The sequence below is a fragment of the Simochromis diagramma genome, unplaced genomic scaffold (genome assembly GCF_900408965.1).
Source record: "Simochromis diagramma unplaced genomic scaffold, fSimDia1.1 OVJJ01000141.1, whole genome shotgun sequence".
Taxonomy (NCBI): Eukaryota; Metazoa; Chordata; class Actinopteri; order Cichliformes; family Cichlidae; genus Simochromis; species Simochromis diagramma.
Window position 1 is genome coordinate 1136462 of NW_024387350.1, and position 20496 is coordinate 1156957.

The following is a 20496-nucleotide window of genomic DNA, read 5'->3' on the forward strand; positions in this document are numbered from 1 at the left end:
TACGTCCATCAGCGTGAACTGTCGCATGCCCACCATGACCTGCCCAAAACCAGAAGTGACGTCATTTTCGCGGAAATGTAGTTTTTTACCATCGGGGCCTTATGAGCCTATACTTGTGTTTTTAAAAGTTATGTTTGACTTTATGACTTTCTGTGTCGTTTCTGGGATGCTTAGGACTCATATTGCACTGCTGGAAAAAGTTTATTTTGATGCATATGCTGCTTTTTTGCAAATTTGCCCTATAATATTTATTTTCGTTTTTCCTGCAGTGTATAGAAATTGGTGTATTTCAAAAATAAAACTATGAAGACACTCAAAATAAATTTCCTGTGGTGGGAAACTATTTTGTGCAACTTTTTTGTATTTACAGTTTTGAGGGATAAGCCTCTTAAATTTCTCTAACTAGAAATATATGTTAAAAAACAAAAACGATTTTAAATTTTTTTGTAGTTTATTGATCTTTTTTGCAATTTATGTAATTACTATGCACTTAATGCATGCATAATATTAAAATTTAGGCTGTAGTGATTGTATTGATGTATAGCAACTTGAAATGCTCCCAAAAATGGCTCTACAACATGTAAAAATATAATATAAGCTCTGGTGGACTTGGTTCTATGGTAGGTCTTAAAGGGTTAATTACTTAATTCAGTAATTAATTATTTAAAGCTTACAAGTTGAGGTGAGCAGTAAATAAAAAGTGTTTAAACACACAATAACAATTACAAACCACTTCCTGGAGTGAAATACAATCCTCCCTGTTCTTCATCTTCTTGTTCTTAAACAAGGGAAGTCCCCTTTGTTCAGATGTTTCCTCATTCCCTTCACTTCTGATCTGACCTTTGAACATTTGTGTAACCACGTTTCAGAGCTGACAGGCTCCATTCACTGCAAAAAAAACACATGTTGTTGAGGTCAGAGCTCAGACTAATTTCAGTTATAAGGAAGAGAAACTCACACAGTCACTGACACTGAGAGGAGAAATGGCACAGAAAGGAGTTCAACTGGACGGAGAAACGAGGAAGACTTTCACACCGAGGCCTGTCCTGGTGAAAAACATCATGCAGCTGAAGAAGACTGGACTCCAAGCTGCTCCAGCTGATCACTGCTATGCTGGACCTGAAGATGTGGCCTGTGATGTCTGCACTGGGAAGAAGCTGAAAGCCATCAAGTCCTGTTTATCTTGTCCAGCCTCTTACTGTGAGAAACACCTCCAACCTCACTATGATGCAGCTCCATTAAAGAAACACAAGCTGGTGGCCCCCTCCAAGAAGCTCCAGGAGAACATCTGCTCTCGTCATGATGAGGTGATGAAGATTTTCTGTCGTACTGATCAGCAGAGTAGCTGTTATCTCTGCACAATGGATGAACATAAAGGCCATGAAACAGTCCCAGCTGCAGCAGAAAGGACTGAGAAGCAGAAGGAGCTCGAGGTGAGACGACTAAACATCCAGCAGAGAATCCAGGAGCGAGAGAAAGATGTGAAGCTGCTTCAACAGGAGGTGGAGGCCATCAATGGCTCTGCTGATAAAGCGGTGGAGGACAGTGAGAAGATGTTCACTGAGCTGATCCGTCTCCTCCAGAAAAGAAGCTCTGATGTGAAGCAGCAGGTCAGATCCCAGCAGGAAACTGAAGTGAGTCGAGTCAAAGAGCTTCAGGAGAAGCTGGAGCAGGAGATCGCTGAGCTGAAGAGGAAAGACGGCGAGCTGGAGCAGCTCTCACACACAGAGGATCACAACCAGTTTCTACACAACTACCCCTCACTGTCAGCACTCAGTGAGTCTACACACTCATCCAGCATCAATATTCGTCCTCTGAGCTACTTTGAGGATGTGACAGCAGCTGTGTCAGAGACCAGAGATAAACTACAGGACATTCTGAGAGAGGAATGGACAAACATCTCACTGACAGTCACTGAAGTGGATGTTTTACTGTCACCAGCAGAGCCAAAGACCAGAGCTGGATTCTTAAAATATTCATGTGAAATCACACTGGATCCAAACACAGCACACAAAGAGCTGTTATTATCTAAAGGGGACAGAAAAGCAACACAGTTGAAACAACAACAGTCTTATTCTGATCATCCAGACAGATTCACCTTTTATGATCAAGTCCTGAGTAGAGAGAGTCTGACTGGACGTTGCTACTGGGAGGTGGAGTGGAGAGGGAGAGGGATAGAAGTAGCAGTCTCGTACAAGAATATCAGAAGAGTAGGAAAGTCAGCTGATCGTATATTTGGATACAATAACAAATCTTGGGCATTACTTTGTGAAAACAACAGTTATTCATTTTTTCACAAGAAAGTACGAACTGTCCTCTCAGGTCCTCGGTCCTCCAGAGTAGGAGTGTACCTGGATCACAGAGCAGGTATTCTGTCTTTCTACAGCGTCTCTGAAACCATGACTCTCCTCCACAGAGTCCAGACCACATTCACTCAGCCGCTCTATGCTGGGACTTTGGCTTTATTTTTCAGCTGGAGCTACTGCAGAGTTGATTAAAGTCAAATAGAGAAGACAGGTTCATGTTGATCCCTGACCATTATATGTACTTGTGTAGTTTCTAAATGAGGCTTTACATTTTAGAAGCTGAAAAGTTCAGTGGTCCATTGATGTGTGAAAATAATATTGCACTGATTCAAACTGTACTTACATTTATATACCTTACCTTACCAGGGCGACCGTGGCTCAGGGGGTTGGGAAGCATATCTGTAACCAGAAGGTTGCCGGTTCGATCCCTGAGCTCTCTGTCCTGGTTGTTGTGTCCTTGGGCAAGACACTTTACCCTAATGGTGTTGGCCAGAGGGGCCGATGGCGCGATATGGCAGCCTTGCTTCTGTCAGTCTGCCCCAGGGCATCTGTGGCTACAACCGTAGCTTGCCTCCACCAGTGTGTGTGAATGCAAGTGCCTTGAAAAGGGCTATATAAATCCAATCCATTATTATTATTATATAAATCTGAATTTGTTCTTATGGCTGATAATCATGTGAGTTTAAATGATACTACTCTTCATATTCAGCATGTTTGAAATCTGTCATCAGTCTGGTTAGTGGTTTTATTCTGTAGTTGCTGTAGTGGGTTGTCAAATGCAAAAATATATTGGAGCTGCAGATTCATCAGTTAGTCAATGATTAAAGAATCGATTGTTTTATCATTATTTTGTACTGTAGAGTTTACACATAAAAACCAGTTTAGATGGAGATCCTTAACTACTTTCACAGAACACATTTTTCATAAAACTTTTTCAATAAAAGCTGGGATGTTGCATACATTAAAAAAAAGAAATGAAATGTGTATATATAAAGACTGTCATGCTGATTTTCTGGAAGGTTAAAGTTAAGCATGCTGTTGTTTTATTGGATCTTTGAGTAGTTCTGCTGTTTATTAATGTTGATTGTGTGTTCTTAAAGGTTAAATAAAGGTTTCATTTCAAACACAGTATATGAAAGTACCTTTTTTCTCATGTTTTTCTGTCTTCTGAGATTTTGTATAAATTTAGCTAATGCAGTCAGTGAGACTAGTCTCGTTTCACTTTGACAATATAAGTGGACCTTAAAATGTTATTAATATATTAAAAAAATATTCTACTAAAAATAATCAGTGGTGAAATTTAACTCGACTCAAATGGTAAGCTTCAGTGAAAATTTAACATACATTTATTTCCATTTCATATCACATCATGCCTTCTTCTCAGCTCAACTTCATCTCAGAAAAATATTTTTCTTTTAAAGTGAATATATGAATACTTTATATAAGAAGGAGACACATAGACTTATTTTAATATATAGCAGCACTATATTTGTCTGAAAGCTTTAGTTACTCATAGTAATGAGTAGTAGTAGTACCGTATTTTCACGACCATAAGGCGCACTGTGCTAAAAGGCGCAGTCTCAGTTATGTGTGCCCTTACTGTATTTAACACACACATAAGGCGCACTGGACCATAGGGCGCATACAAGTACCGTATGCGTATTTAAAAATAAAGCGGGAGCAAACCTGAATTCGGTACCTTACTCACATTTCTATTGCCGGTAATCGTCATCATCAACAACACACAAGCATACAAGTGTGCGTATTTAAAAATAAAGCAGGAGCAAAACAAAGTTTGGTACTCACATTTTTATCATCAAACCCATCGAAGTCCTCATCCTCTGTGTCTGAATTGAACAGCTGCGCTAAATCTCCATCAAACATGCCAGGTTCACTGTCTTCACCGTCAGAGTCACTTTCCGTGCCGTGCGGCTCCTCGGAAACGATGCCGGCTTTTGCGAAAGCTCGAACAACAGTGCCAGCAGACATGTTAGCCCAAGCATCTACAATCCATTGGCAAATTGTGGCGTAACTCGCCCGGCGCTGCCTTCCACTCTTAGTGAAACTGTGGTCTCCACCGGTCATCCATCGCTCCCAGGCCGCTCGCAGCCTTACTTTGAACGGGCGGTTCACACCGATGTCCAGCGGTTGGAGTTCCTTTGTCAGGCCTCCCGGAATGACAGCAAGCTCACAGTTCATTTGCTTCACAAGTTTTTTCACATCGGCTGTGAGATGGGCACGCATAGAGTCACAGATCAACAGCGATGGTGATGCGTGGAAAAAACCACCTGGTCTCCTTACATACACCTCCCTCAGCCAGTCTTTCATCATTTCCTCATCCATCCAGCCCTTTTCATTTGCCTTAATGATGATTCCTGCTGGAAACTTCTCTTTAGGCAAAGTCTTTCGCTTAAAAATCACCATAGGCGGCAGTTTCTGTCCATTAGCATGGCAGCCAAGCACAACAGTAAAAGAAGACTTTTCATACCCCGTTGTGCGTATCGCTACCGTGCTGGTCCCCTTCTTCTCCACAGTGTGACTCACCGGGATGTCAAAAGTGAGCGGGACCTCGTCCATGTTTGTGATGTGGCTGGGCTGGATGTTTTTGTCGCCGATGTGTTTGCTGCAGTAGGAGCGGAAGATGGCCAGCTTTTCCTTATAATCCGCTGGAAGTTGCTGCGCTACCGTAGTCCTGGTCCGGATGGAAAAATGGCACCGTTTCATAAAACGAAAGCACCAAGACGGACCTCCTTGGAAATGTTCAATGTTCATCTCTTCAGCTAGTGAAACTGCTTTTAGCCGAATGGTGACCGTCGAAACGCTTCTCCCGCTCGCTCTTTGCTCGATGATCCACCGCTCGAGTCTTTCCTCCAACTCGAGCCACCTCGCCTTATGTCCGCGGAAACTCAGCTGCGTTTTCTTGACCTGCCGGAGCTTGTTTTCCAGCTTCCTCCATTTGCGAACCATCGATTTGTTAATCTTAAATTCTCTCGCCGCTGCTCGATTTCCATGTTCCTCCGCGTAGCTGATGGCCTTCAGTTTAAACTGTGCTTCGTAAGCGTGTCTCTTTGCCATTTTCAGGGTTGTTAAAACAACGATGTCCTGCATAATGCACATACCTGTCCTTTTATACAGGTATGTGCGATTGTCCGGTATATACGATCAACGCCCACACTTCACCCTTTAACGTTCTCATGGTGTTCTCTACTACGTCCTCCTTACAACACATAGGGCGCACCGCGCTATAGGGCGCGCCGCACTTTTTGAAGAAAATCTAAGACTTTTAAGTGCGCCTTATGGTCGTGAAAATACGGTAGTAGCAACTCATAAGTTAAACCCAATTTTAACTTATAATCACAATGCAAACTTTGTACTTTTTATTTAAAGAGAAAAACAGCTAAAGGGAAACAGGACAGAGACAAAATCCAGCTTAAAGTATTTAAAACAACAGCGACAGACTCCAGTGTTATAGCAACACTGCATAAACAGCACAGAAAGAGAATAAGAGGTTTCATATTTACCTCCTGTCTTCTTATCCGGGGCCGTGTTCAGGATGGCAGCTAAATAAATGTAAACTGCAGCATAACGTGATTAAACTGGGATATTCCAACTTCACTGTTGATTTTTTTATCAGAATGCTCTGGTCAAATGTTTGACTCTTGTAAATAAAACTCCTTTCTTTGAGTGCAACAAGTGAACTGTCTGCTTGTTTCTCCATAAAACATCAGAGAGAAACAAGTCGAAAGAGTCCAAACGGCGACAGCAGCTATCAATCATTTTACTTCTCAAGCTTTTTATTGATTCTTTTGTTGATTTATTTGATAAGAAATACTTGTGCATTGTGTATGAGCAATAATAAATATTTAAAAAAAGAAAATCACAGTCTCATAAAATGCACTGCTCATTGAATTAAATGTCAAAAATTGCAGTGTTTAATAGTTTAATGAGATGGTTTGTCTTTCTGTGCCATAATAAAATGATATGTTTTAAATAAAACATTTTTGAAAAAGAAATAATAATTACCAGTAATTGCAAATAAAAGATGGTATACAGGGAACCTAAACTAAGGCATAAAATAAAATAGCCTTCACTCTATCTTTTTGGAAGCTTTTGTTACATTAGTAGGAGGGGCAAAAAGAGTTATGATGGTGAACCTGTTAATAATTCATTTTAATGGATATTGCTGTCATATAGGGTGGCTTTTGGACACAACAACAAAAAAAAGTTTTCTTTCCATCTGAGGTCGCAGTCACTGTAACAGCAGCTTTTTGTGTTTCTCTGCGTTTGTGGACAGACTCTGGCTCCACGCTGAACTATGACAGCATCATATTCACTGCTGCTGTTGTGTTGTTGGAAATCTGGGGCTGCTCGAGCCGAATGTTGCAATGCAACAGAGCCGAGGATTAAACGAAGAATCGTTTTTAATCATTGTTTAAGGATCGTTATTACTGTCTATAAAATCCCCACAGTCTCTGTAATATTCTTAGCCTTTGAACCGTCAAAGGCTTTAAAAGAAAGAGGGACCTGAGGGAATGTTAGATAAGTGAATACAACGAAACACATACTTTAAAAAGTGTGTTTTTTGGCCGCTTCCCTGGGACTGTCCACCATTATTCGATAAACATCCCACCGCCACGAGGGGGCGCTTGGCATCAGGTAGAACAGGAGGCCTACCAGCCTTAACGGTCTCGCCGTGAACTTCATTTATGATCCACTGGAGAATAAAGCAATATACCATTCAAAAAATCTCCAGCTGTTTTTGCATAGCAAACCCGGACCAATATGGATCCCCTCTGGGCGCTCTCTCTGCTGTTTGCTGATGATAAGTTGGAGGTGATTGAGTGCTAAGCTAGCGTTAGCATGTAGGAGGGCATGTAAACAATGGTAAATTGCAAGGTAGATAGTAATGCCTGCACTGAATGGACATGGCCTCTAAGTCTGGTGATCAGTGACTGTCTATAGTTCTAATTTTATAGCACCAGTCCTGAAGTACATAGGGACAGAGCTCACAACCCCTTTTCTTACCAGCGTCTTTGTTAGGGTTTTGTTACGGTTTGCCTCAGTGCCATCTGGGATGTCAAAATCAGAACCAGAATATTTTAAGAATCCCTAAAAGCCAGGATTCAGTTACAATCAGTAGACAAAACTCCCCGACAAAGCGGTTGAATTAAATCTGTGATTGTAGCTCCTCTATTTTGTTTGCGAGGGATTTGCCATTTGTGAAAAAGATGGATGGAAACAGGGGTTTGTGTTGTTGTTTTTGCAGCTCAACGCAATAGCAGGCTCTGCAGCGCCGCTTTTGTTTCCTCTGCCTGAGCAGCCTGAGTTGCTTGCTGTTACCAACAATAACCCACAGCCTTACAATCTCAGGTGAGATGCTGTCAGTCCAATCTGACATGAAGTCCGGGTTCATGCTGAGGCCGATGTCTATTAGTTCCTGATGACTGAAAGTGATAAGGGCGTTGCAGGAAGATGCAACCCAAAAGCATATTAGGAAAGGGTCAGGGTCATGTTTCAAACCAAAATTAACAACTACAACAATATTTGTAGAGTTTTTAAATTCAAGGAATAATATGATTATAACGTATATAAAACAATGTTTCATATGCTGATGAAAAAAGAGGGGTTTTGAGCTGTGCCAAGGAGTCCAGCTGATGAAGGTGAAGGGGTTATAAGTTCTAAAGACAAGGTGTAGCACGACTAATGGCTCTGGCACTAATGATTCTAAGTCTAAAATGAGGAAGCGGTCAGCAGAGTAATTGAAGCAGCTGAGCTGTTGAAGCAGTTGAGCACAGAAAGGACTGTAAGTATAGAATAGAATAGGATAGAATAGAATAGAATAGAATAGAATTCAACTTTATTGTCATTGCACATGTCACAGGTACAGGGCAACGAAATGCAGTTTGCATTGCTTTAGCCATGATATAGATATATTACAATATATATTAGCAATAATATAGATATGTGAGTATATTACAGAAATGGGTCTATTATAGTATGTTATAATGTACACGGTATGAAGTATGTTATGAATATTCTATAACTATAAGTATGTACAGGCTGTAGTGAGTACAAGCTATGTACAGGCTATGAACAGGATATAAATATGAAAAACTATACAGACATCTGAGATATACAGCTATACAGAAATGGGAACTATGCAAGTTATAAACAGTTGTAGGATTAAAAATTATCGTATGTACAGAATGATTATTTACACAGAGCTATACAGTAGTGCAGTTAAGATAAGTGAGGGTGTAGATAGTTTCTACAGAGGCTATATAAAGTGCTAGTGGTTGTGAGTAGTGGTTCAGTCCATGTTATTATTGTGTGTTTGAGGGTACAGTTGTCCATTGTGTGTGTGTGTAGGTGGTTGTGGGTGTGTGTATGTCCAGTCCATGAGTTTAATGTGGGTCAGATGTCAGGAGGCAGAGTTCAGGAGTCTGACAGCTGTGGGGAAGAAGCTGTATGAAGTATGAAGAAGGACTGAAGGATATGGGGGTGCCAAGTCATTGAGTGCTTTCACAAAGAAGAGCAGAATCTTATATTGGATATTGTCAGGGTTATATTGTTGATTGTCATTTATGCTTAGAAATATTTAACCATATATGCTTAGAGGTGTATAATCGATTGTGTAGTGATAGGATGTGTGATCCTAAGTTGTCTGCAAAGACTTTGTGTGCATTCCAGAGTGTTCTGGCATGCACACTCACATCTTAGGGTCATGGGAAGAGGTCGTATCTTTTCTTGCTGATATATGGTATAGCAAACACATCTATATCTGTTTTAGTTTCAGTAAAACAGATATATATATCATATATATATCATATATATATGTGTGTGTGTGTGTGTGTGTGTGTGTGTGTGTGTGTGTGTGTGTGTGTGTGTGTGTGTGTGTGTGATATATAAGATATATATCTATCACTACGCCCTATGACAGCTGGGATTGGCTCCAGCACCCCCCGCGACCCTGAAAAGGATAAGCGGTAGCGAATGGATGGTTGGATATCTATCACTATCGCTTTCTTCCTCTGCTAGTCGACCACTTATTTGTCCCGTTTGTTAGCCATCATCAGTTTATCTGTCTGTATCTGTCCAGATATCTGTGGCAACCCCCTTGGGAGCATATCCCACTTTGACTTTGGGGCTTAGAGGTCATACTCGGCACAAAGGTCATACTCCACTAGCAACTAAACATTGTCGTTATGGGTTGAATCCTTTGGCTCTACCAATATTGGTCCATCTGCAATGTTGGTATGGCTGTCCTCATATTATTCCCCTGCCACCTTGGCTGAGGACCATGGACTCAGACTTGGAGGTGCCAATTCTCATTCCCACTGATTCATATTTGGCTACAAACCGCTTCAGTGAAAGCTGGAAGCCACCACTTGATGAAGCTGACGGAACTATGTCATCTGTAAAAAACAGAGTTGAGAATCTGAGGCCACCTATTGGCAACAACTAGATATTGTGTCTATAAAAACAATGAACAGAATTGGTAACAAATCGCAGCACTGATGGAATCTAACACTCATTGGGAATTGTTGTACAAGAGCTGAATGGCTCGTAACAATGCACCAGACACCCCAGTCTAACTAAGGTATGATTTAGGGTCACCTGATCCATCTCTAACGATATGCTAACTGTGTGCAACAAATATTGGAGGCACCGCTGGGATTATTAACGTTGTGTCCAGCGTGATGAAAATAAGGAAGGGACGTGGCTACAGCAACCATGATGGACCTAGAGGAGCTGGCAGAGACTGTGTCCCAAACACTCTGGAACCTACAACTCGACCAACTCAAAGGGGTGTGTGCTGAAGCTAAAATCCCTAGTGGAAATGTCACAACAAGATGAGCTTTAATAAAATTAATCACAGAATCTATGGACAAGTCTATTAATGATGAAAAACAGGATGTTGCACTCTACTATCTAAAGAAATTGTTAGAAAGTGTCAACCCAGCGACAGAGAGCACCTGAAACACAGAAAGTGTAGGAAATACAACAGGCTCGCCACAGGGAACTCAGGAAACAAGGGAAGAAGTTGATTTAACATAAAGATACGCACAGCTCCAGAGAAACAGCGAAGCACTGCAGGAAGAAATTAGGAGGCTGAGTGAAAGGGTGGAGAGGACACCACTAAGTCAGCCGACCACCCCACAAAATGTGCTGCCTGTCGCAGCCAACCACCTTTCGGAAGTGACGATAAGGAGGGAATTCAAGATCTGTGGTCAAATTGGGGAGAAGGGCCAAAAGGACAGACTCTCATACATCAACTTGATGCATCACATTGATCGAGGTCTGAACAACGGAAACAGTGAAGCGGAGGTTATAGAAGCTGTGGTGAAGTCTGTCAGCCCGGGTTTGAGTCTTAGAGCCATGCTTGAGATAAAACGTGATCTCATATTAGAGGGGCATTTTAAAGAAGACAGCACCACAGATTTGTATCACAGACTAGTGAACGTCACACAAGACAGCCGTGAGTCTCCCCAAAACTTCCTCTTCAGAGCAGTTGAGTTAAAAGAGAGGCTGCTGCTCGCATCGGAAGACACAGGGTCCGATAAACAATACAGCCCTGAGCTCATCCAGAAGAAATTCTTGAGGTCGGTCAGTACTGGGCTACTGAGGGACCTTATCAAGTTTCGGCTTAAGCCCTATCTTGATGACCTGTGGGTGACAGATGAAACCCTCATTGATAAGATGAATGAAGCAGCTGGTGTTGAATCAGAAAGGCAATTGAAGCAAAAGAAAACTACAGGCAGCAAATCTGTAAATGTAAATGAACTCCAGACGGAAAGGCAAGCCAGTCAATTGGGTCTGGGTGTGGCCGAAACTAGGTTGGGGACTCAAGAGCTGAAGTAGTGAAACCCAAGAGCCGCAGAACACCTGTTGTAGCTGCTTCCCGAGAGTCAGAGCTGCATGAAACAGTCAGGCTGCTGAGAGAGGATATGGCTGAATTAAGGAGGAGCATCACCACCCCTCAAGGCCCCACTCGCCCACGAAGAACCAGTGGGAGGAGGGGATGTAAGGCATGCCAGGAGCAGGGAACAGATGATCGGTGTGAACACTGCTTCATGTGTGGCCAGCCAGGAAGTTGGGCAGCAGAAAGATCGGAGGGCACTCAAGCGGCAATCCAGACCATTGCCCCTCCCAAATCATTAATTCCCATCCACACAGAAGCAGATGACAAGTTGCATGAACTGCTTTGGAATCAAATAAGACAGCTGGAGGCAGAATTAGAGCAAAGTGGCAAGGCTAAAGAAACTGGGTGCCACGTATGCCAGTCATCTCTCACTACACTGTCAGGCTAAGCTGAGAGCCCTGGTCGGGAAGAAGTGTATGGTGGATTGTTTCTTTGAAGGGGTAGAAACACAAGCATTGTGGGATACAGGGTCACAGGTGACTATCATTAATGAGAACTGGAGGAAGTCCTGCTTTCCACATATCCAACTGAGAAGCACAAGTGAACTCCTAGTTGAGGATGAGGTAGTGGGTAAAGCAGCGAACCAAACACCCATACCCTTTGCAGTTTGGGTTGAGCTCAAATTTAGGCTGGGGTCAACTAGAGATCCGCAGCCAGAGTTAGTTGTCCCCGTGCTTGACTCAAAAGAGCCAGGAGTAGCAGAGCCACCTATCATTGGCTATAATTTGATTGAGCATTTTGTAAAGGATGGAATGGAGCATCATCCAGATGTTACACCTGCTGTGGTAAAGGAAACCTTCTCGATTGATTGTAAGAAAGCAGAAGTGCTAATCAACATCATGCAGCGCTGCCACAAAAATGATGAAGAGGGTGTGGTGAAAGTTGGGAGACAAAAGATAGTGATTCCAGCTGGACAAAGCAGGGAGGTTAAGTGTAGTGTGAGGACAGGTCCCCTCCCCCTGAAACAGGAGGTTCTTGTTCAACCAGAGGACATTTCAAAACTACCAGAGGGGGTTAACCTGAATGATACTGTCATTGGCCTGCAGAGGGGAACCCTGTCCAGGGTGGTTATTCTGGTCACGAATGGCAGCAGCCATGACATCCCCCTCCTCCCTCATGTAGTGTTGGGACGACTACAGCAAGTGAAGGCTATTTACCCAGTAGACGTAAGACCAGTAAGTGCTGAAAACAAGGGCAAGTTGACGTGTGCTAGTGAAAACACAGGGAGCACCCCAGCGCCCCAGAACAGCACAAAGGGGAGTATAAGGAGGTGGGCAGTTGCAGCCAAGATTTATGGGACCCACCTGTGTCAGTTGATTACCTGACCCCAGATCAGCAGGAGCAGGTGAAAAAGGTCCTACGTGAAGAGTGTGTTGCATTTTCAAAAGATAAGAGCGATGTGTGATGCATCCCCTCCCTGAAGTTAAAGATCAGATTGAATGACACAACCCCAGTAAGCTGCACATACATCTCAGTTCCCAAGCCACTCCATAAGGAGGTGAAGGAGTATTTGGAGGACCTGTTGAACAGAGGATGGATTCAGAAATCACGATCCCCCTACTCATCACTCATCGTCTGGGTGCGCAAAAAGGATGGAAGTTTGCATCTCTGCGCTGATTACCGGGAGTTCCAGCGCAGTTATGGAAGAGTGCCTTGCAGGCTTGAGGGATGAAATATCTCAGCCATATCTGGATGACAATTTGGTCCACAGTAGGTCATTTGAGGACCACCTGCGTGATCTGAGGGAGGTCCTGCGCCATTATCAAGCGCACGGGGTGAAGCTGACCCCCAAAAAGTGTGAAGTGTTCAAGGACAAGGTGAAATTCCTGGGAAAGATTGTATCCAAAGATGGCTGCATGGACCCTGCTGAATTGGCACCAGTGCAAGGACTAAAAAAATGCAAACCTGAGACTGTGGGAGACCTAAGGAAAATGCTAGGTTTCCTGTCATACTCCCGCCCCTACATTGCAAACTTCTCACGCACTGCCAAGCCACTATACCAGCTGCTATTGACCGGAAAGATTCAAGTGATTACTGAAAGAAGATCAACGGTAATCAGGCACAAAGGAATCATCCCACCAAGTGATTCCAGGAAGGCTGGGTACTCTGAACTTACTACACATTTTGGTGTGTAAATGCAAAAACACACAAGACTCATTATCCCACTTTAAGGCACAGGGAAGAAAACTTCTTGTCCACCAGTAAAACCCCAATGTACAGGCAGCAAGCTGAGGAGATACTAGGATATCCACTGCCTCTAACCAAGGGCAACTCTAGGCTGAAACAGAGTCCATTGCCTCTCCAGCAGACTGGTTCTAGTTCTAGACTAGCCCAATTACACGAAGAGGTTTTCTCAACCTCACGTTCTACCTCAGGTTACTTCCCTATCAGAGGGGTGACATTACATTTCCAAATAGGTGTTGCTTCCTAAATTCAGAAACTTACAATCAGGATTTGTTTTCCTGTTTTCTGTAACTGAACTGTTTCAAAGCAGTACTGAACATGCAAACACAATTCAATTTGTCCATAACTCTGTCAATAAAGATATGAATGCTGCCAAACTACCGAATGTATGACTAAGACTGATAACCACTCCCTTCTCTCAACACACATTCACCATTGGCACTTTCAGTTCAGGCAATAGTCTAATCACTACAGTTCAAAGTACAAACATTGCAGCTGCTACAGAAAGGAGAAATGGCGCACAGAAGAAATGAGCTGAATTCAGAAACCTTCTCTTGTTGCATCTGTTTGGATCTACTGAAGGATCCGGTGACTACAGCCTGTGGACACAGCTACTGCAGGAACTGTATTAAAAGTTTCTGGGATGAAGAGGACAGGAAGGGAATCCACAGCTGCCCTCAGTGCAGGAAGACTTTCATACCGAGGCCTGTCCTGGAGAAAAACATCATGTTAGCAGCTTTAGTGGAGCAGCTGAAGAAGACTGGACTCCAAGCTGCTCCAGCTGATCACTGCTATGCTGGACCTGAAGATGTGGCCTGTGATGTCTGCACTGGGAGGAAGCTGAAAGCTATCAAGTCCTGTTTATCTTGTCCAGCCTCTTACTGTGAGAAACACCTCCAACCTCACTATGATGCAGCTCCATTAAAGAAACACAAGCTGGTGGCCCCCTCCAAGAAGCTCCAGGACAACATCTGCTCTCGTCATGATGAGGTGATGAAGATTTTCTGTCGTACTGATCAGCAGAGTATCTGTTATCTCTGCACAGTGGATGAACATAAAGGCCATGAAACAGTCCCAGCTGCAGCAGAAAGGACTGAGAAGCAGAAGGAGCTCGAGGTGAGACGACTAAACATCCAGCAGAGAATCCAGGAGTGAGAGAAAGATGTGAAGCTGCTTCAACAGGAGGTGGAGGCCATCAATGGCTCTGCTGATCAGCTGATGCATGTTGAGCTGGAGCAGCTCTTAAGCAAAGAGGACCACAACCAGTTTCTACACAACTACCCCTCACCAAGAGAGGAATGGACAAACATCTCACTGACAGTCACTGAAGAGGATGTTTTACTGTCACCACCAGAGCCAAAGACCAGAGCTGGATTCTTAAAATATTCACGTGAAATCACACTGGATCCAAACACAACAAATAAATATCTGTTATTATCCGAGGAGAACAGAAAAGTAACAGTAATGAAAGTACAACAGCCTTATTCTGTTCATCCAGACAGATTTACTTTTTATCGGCAGGTCCTGAGTAGAGAGAGTCTGACTGGACGTTGTTACTGGGAGGTGGAGTGGAGAGGGAGAGGAATTCGTGTAGCCGCTGCATATGAGAAGATCAAAAGAGCAGGGAGGTTTTATGAATGTGGTTTTGGGTGGAATGACAAATCTTGGGCATTACGTTGTGACACAAACAGCTATAAATTTTGGCACAACAAAGTCCAAACTGTCCTCTCAGGTCCTCGGTGCTCCAGAGTAGGAGTGTACCTGGATCACAGAGCAGGTATTCTGTCTTTCTACAGCGTCTCTGAAACCATGACTCTCCTCCACAGAGTCCAGACCACATTCACTCAGCCGCTCTATGCTGGAATTCGCCTTTATTCCTTTGATGGAGACACTGCAGAGTTGATTAAAGTCAAATAGAGAAGACAGGTTCATGTTGATCCCTGACCATTATATGTACTTGTGTAGTTTCTAAATGAGGCTTTACATTTTAGAAGCTGAAAAGTTCAGTGGTCCATTGATGTGTGAAAATAATATTGCACTGATTCAAACTGTACTTACATTTATATACCTTACATCAATATAAATCTGAATTTGTTCTTATGGCTGATAATCATGTGAGTTTAAATGATACTACTCTTCATATTCAGCATGTTTGAAATCTGTCATCAGTCTGGTTAGTGGTTTTATTCTGTAGTTGCTGTAGTGGGTTGTCAAATGCAACAATATATTGGAGCTGCAGTGATTCATCAGTTAGTTGTCATGGTCTGCGTGCAGGCGGGCAGGAAACAGACCCAATATGCAGGCTCGTGGAGGCGTAAACTTAAATTCAAAGAACCTCAGGTTTATTGCTGGCACTGAACTGAACCCATACTAACACTAGAAATCACAAACCACACAGAAATCATAAAATAACAATAACAATACACAAAACACTGGGTCATCGACCCAGGACTGTGACATTAGTCAATAATTGGAGAACTGATTCTTTTATAATTACTTCACACTGAAACGTTTTGTTGTGTTTTTTTCTTTTCTTTCATTTTATACTTAACATTTTTTTAACATTAAGAGTCTTATACCCCACAGGATTTAAAGCTGTGAAGTGGCAAACACACAAAAATGTGTATAATAAAAAAAATTATGTTGATTTTCAAAACAGTTTAAGTTTAGTATGCTCCTGTTTTGTCATGTCACTTTAAATAAAGAGGGATACATATTTTGATAAATAGGAGAGATCATGTCTGGGGCTTGTAAAGAGGTGTGAGCCAGTTATTTGTGTTATCAGTTGTGTAAGCGGTAAAGGTTGTTGAACTGATATGGCTTCACAGTAACAAGCACACGTTGCCTTGATCAGGTCAAGGTTTAACTGTGGGTTTGTTTTATCTAGGACCAGTTAAGACCATCTCAGTTTATGCTCTTCAAGTGGAGGTAAGAGAAATTACGCCTTGAATTCAGAGGAGGCAGCTCTCCGCAAATTATTGGATTAGATTAAAGTGGCATGATGAAAGCCACTGACATAGAAAGTCTTGGAGGCTTGAAGAACTCAGCACAGCAAAAAAAAAAAAAAAAAAAGGAAATGGATTGTTGCCCCTGTGTGCAAATCGAGTTTGGAAGTTTCAAAACACATGTGTTCACATGGAGCTTCTGAAGCGCAGATGTTTCCAAACACTGCTCCAAAGCGTGGTTCAAAATGCCCAGGTCATGTGACCATGACTAAACGAGGTTTAGGTGCAATTCACCACAGTTTCAGCAGCTGGCGTACCTGGTACTGGGCAGTGTGAGACTCAGACAGTTACACTTTCTTTTAAACAGAGTGATTTGACCTGGGACTTGTAACTAGTGAATTGATGTTTTTAAAACTACCTCTTCTATGTATTACTCATGCAAGTGTAAAAGAAAGCAATATCCTCTCTGTCATTATTATTGTTGCTGTGGATTGTGAAGACCAATATAGATGATCCAATCACATAAATACCAGAATCCAAAATGTAATCAAATAAATATTATATAGATATATAAACAATATGTAGACGTCTTATTAGAATAATTATGGCCACACAGATAAGAGAAAGTGAGATAAACAGAGACTAGTGGGTCAACTCCATTCACTCATATTAGCAGAGAGAGAGAGAGAAATACTGTGCTATTAACTCATTTAAGTATCTCAATAAAAACTGTCTGTGCTTTCAGGGAGAAAAAAACGGGTCAGCATCTGACTCTGTCTGGGCTCTACATTTTTTCTACCTTCTAATCTGTTAGTCACATACTCTGCCACTATAAAGATTAGTTATTCTATAGAAAAATGGTGTTATAAACACGTTAGAAAAACACATCCATTAAATGCAGGTGACCTATTTCATTAAATGTTTCATGGCAAAATCCACAGCAGTATACAGTTTTGGAAGGTTTTTTCATGCTTCAGACGTTGCTCAGCAGAGAATGATTTAAATGGCATATCCTTGTAGCACCTGTGAGGAGAGCGTCAGTGAGATGTCACAATTGAAAATTAATGTACAAATTCCCACAGGTGTAATCTCTTAAATATGGAAGCAGCATATCAGAGTGCTTTCAAATGCCTTTTTTTCCACACAAGTTTTTCTTTTTCTTTCATTTCTGATGTTTTATAGAAGTGTAAAAATTGATGTTTTGACTGTTTGGATAAACTTGCCTCAGTCTGTATTATATTTTATTTTTTACATCACTATCATGAGACGTTGGTTGTTTGAAAGAAGTTGGACTTATTTTTTAATGACTGATGAAAATTTGGTGGTGGGAGAAGTTTTGAAATGGAGCACACCAATAAAAAAATGTTTGATAACAAATGGTCTAAATCAGGGGTCTTAAACTTAAATGAGCTGTAGGTCACTGCTGGCGTTGTCATCTCACTGGAGGGCCACTTTAGTTTAAGTAGTACAAAAAACAAACAAACAAACAGCAAGAAAACACCCACAAATATTTCCAAAAATGTAGTGTTTTGTTTGTTAAATGTTGTATAACAAGACAAAACTGCAAAAGTGAATGCTATTTTTTCTCTCACTCTTAACTGAAACTTTTCATTGGACTACCAAATAAACAAATCGGTACTCTCTTTCTGGACAGACACATGGCAGCACTTGTGCTATAATTTTGTTCATTTTTAACAAAATAAAAATGCAGACATAAGTGCACACATTAGTTTTTGACTGCGAGTACAAATAACTGTCTCACTGAAATAACACAGCCAAATCCCTCTCTCTGCTCATATTGCCTTAATATTAAATAATTTTTGGATCTATAAGATCTATAAAAACTTATTTTGACATTGTACTCAACAACAAACAAATACTCCCTAACAAAAAAAGTAACTTTAAGGGCCAAATTGCAATATATTTCCTCACATCAATATACAGGCCGCAAGTAGGGGTGACATGGGCCACGAGTGGCCCCCGGGCCGCGAATTTTAGACCCCTGGTCTAAATGTACAGGTGTGATGAAAAGCTTACATCCACCCATCATCATGGGCATAAATGACATTGTAGTTTACAGGATATCTGTACAGGTTTTTAAAATCTAAGAATATTCTAACTGTATTCTTTTTCTGATCTATTGCGTTTCTAAATCCTTCGATCGATGTAATTAATGCCGAACTGTTTGATCTGAAACTACTGACTCTAAGAGAGTAATTTATGTCTGTGTCATCAATTATTGAACAAATTTTTGAGATTTCTGGAGAACTCTGGAAATTGAGAAACAGGCCTATAATTTGTGAAGTGGTGGCTATCCTCAGTTTTATGCAGCAGCAGAACTTTAACTATTTTCATTTAGTTTGGAACTACCGTTCTGAATAATCCCGAAATGTATGTTAGTGGTTCTGAAATCCCTTCACTGATCTTCTTTACAGTTTTCATAACAGTAGATGATTTGTATCTACACTTATTTACAGTATCAATGCTTTCGTTTTCCTTCACTCTTGTAAAGAACATTGAGTTAGGATTTCTTCTACCACTCGGGTGCACTAACCTACTAATTTACATCTGCTAATCAGAATGTTGGTAGTTTGATCCTTCGCTTCTCCAGTCTGCATACAAAAGATTCTTGATACTAGTTATGAATGTTTGATAGAAATCAATAAAGCAGAGGGGAAAAAAGCTTGTGTGAATGAGGCATGTGTCATGGTCCGGGTGAGTGCGGGGTTTTTCCACTCTGCTGGGCTCCACCTTCAGGCAGAGACTCCAATCAGCTTTCACACCTGATTCCAATCAAGTCACCAGTATAGAGCTTTGAAGTTGGCGTCATGTCGCAATGCATTGTGGGAGCGTGGCACCATTTTCGGGGTCTACGAATCAAAACAAACACACTGTGTTGGAACGACTCAAAAGAGAATGGACTGTATAGAGATCTAGAGTTCTATTGTTGATCAACAAAGCACAAGAATCAGAATACAATACAAAATACAAAATCAAACCAAAACAAGAGAACTCAAATTACTGGGTCAAACTGACCCAGAACCGTGACAATCACACCCCATTCACACAAGCACTTTTTAAAAACTGTTTAGTGCTTACTGTCTAACATTCATACGCATTCACACTCTGAATGCTTCGGAGAGCAACATGGGGTTAGCATCAAAACAGGAAACAGGATATATGATCCAGCAGAAATGTTGGGCTTTACAAAGGTGACAGGCTAAAGTTTTATGATATAAGCATGCAAAAACAGTACAGAAACAAGAGGAGGACGTCTCTATTTACTGTCTGGTCTAATTATTAGTGGTTTACAAAGGATGAGAACTTGTTTAACCATAAACCTCAGCATGGTTCAGTCTGTTAGTGATGGTAAATTCGATTATTTTTACTGAATCGAGTTTGAATGAGTCACTCACCAAAGTGAATCAGGTTTGAGTCATTTCAGTCACAGAACCAGTTGTCCAGAGAGTGCAAAAAATGTACATTTTCACTCAAACTTAATTTGTTTCTCTTTTCATGTATATCCTACTGCTAAGATGAGTGATTAAAAAAACCCCAACTATTTTTATAGAGCAAAAAGATTAAGACTTCTAAAGGGAACATTTATTTGATTTATTTTCATTTTATTTTAGGCAAGGCAAGTTAGGCAAGTTTATTTGTATAGCACAATTCAACAACAAGGTGATTCAAAGTGCTTTACAGAGACATTAGAAACAAAAACAAATAAAAGCATGATTTAAAACTGATTAAAACAAGCAAACAAACAAACAAACTAATTAACAAACAAACAAACAAAACAGTATATAAAATCAAAACAGATAAAATCAGAACAGTAGATAAAATCAGTAGTTAAAATGTTAGTTTTGAAATTTAAGCTTAAAAGTGTGGATTTGGTGCTTTATTCAAATGCAGCTGAGAACAGGTGAGTCTTCAACCTGGATTTAAATAAACTGAGTGTTTCAGCTGATCTGAGGCTTTCTGGGAGTTTGTTCCAGATATAAGGAGCATAAAAGCTGAATGCAGCTTCTCCGTGTCTGGTTCTGACTCTGGGAACTGATAAAAGACTGGATCCAGATGACCTGAGGGATCTGGAAGGTTCATACTGGGTCAGGAGGTCACTGATGTATTTTGGTCCTAA

The 20496-nt window shown here is 41.3% G+C and overlaps 1 protein-coding gene across 1 annotated transcript; it reads left to right on the top strand.

Moving 5' to 3' along the window:
- Window positions 1-1439: 1439 nt before the first annotated feature.
- On the top strand, window positions 1440-3695 carry LOC120718420 (tripartite motif-containing protein 16-like; the record flags this gene model as incomplete). Its single annotated transcript, XM_040006980.1, has 2 exons — window positions 1440-2581; window positions 3016-3695. A coding segment is annotated over one exon (1059 nt), but the record flags the coding sequence as incomplete, so codon positions are not given.
- Window positions 3696-20496: the final 16801 nt, after the last annotated feature.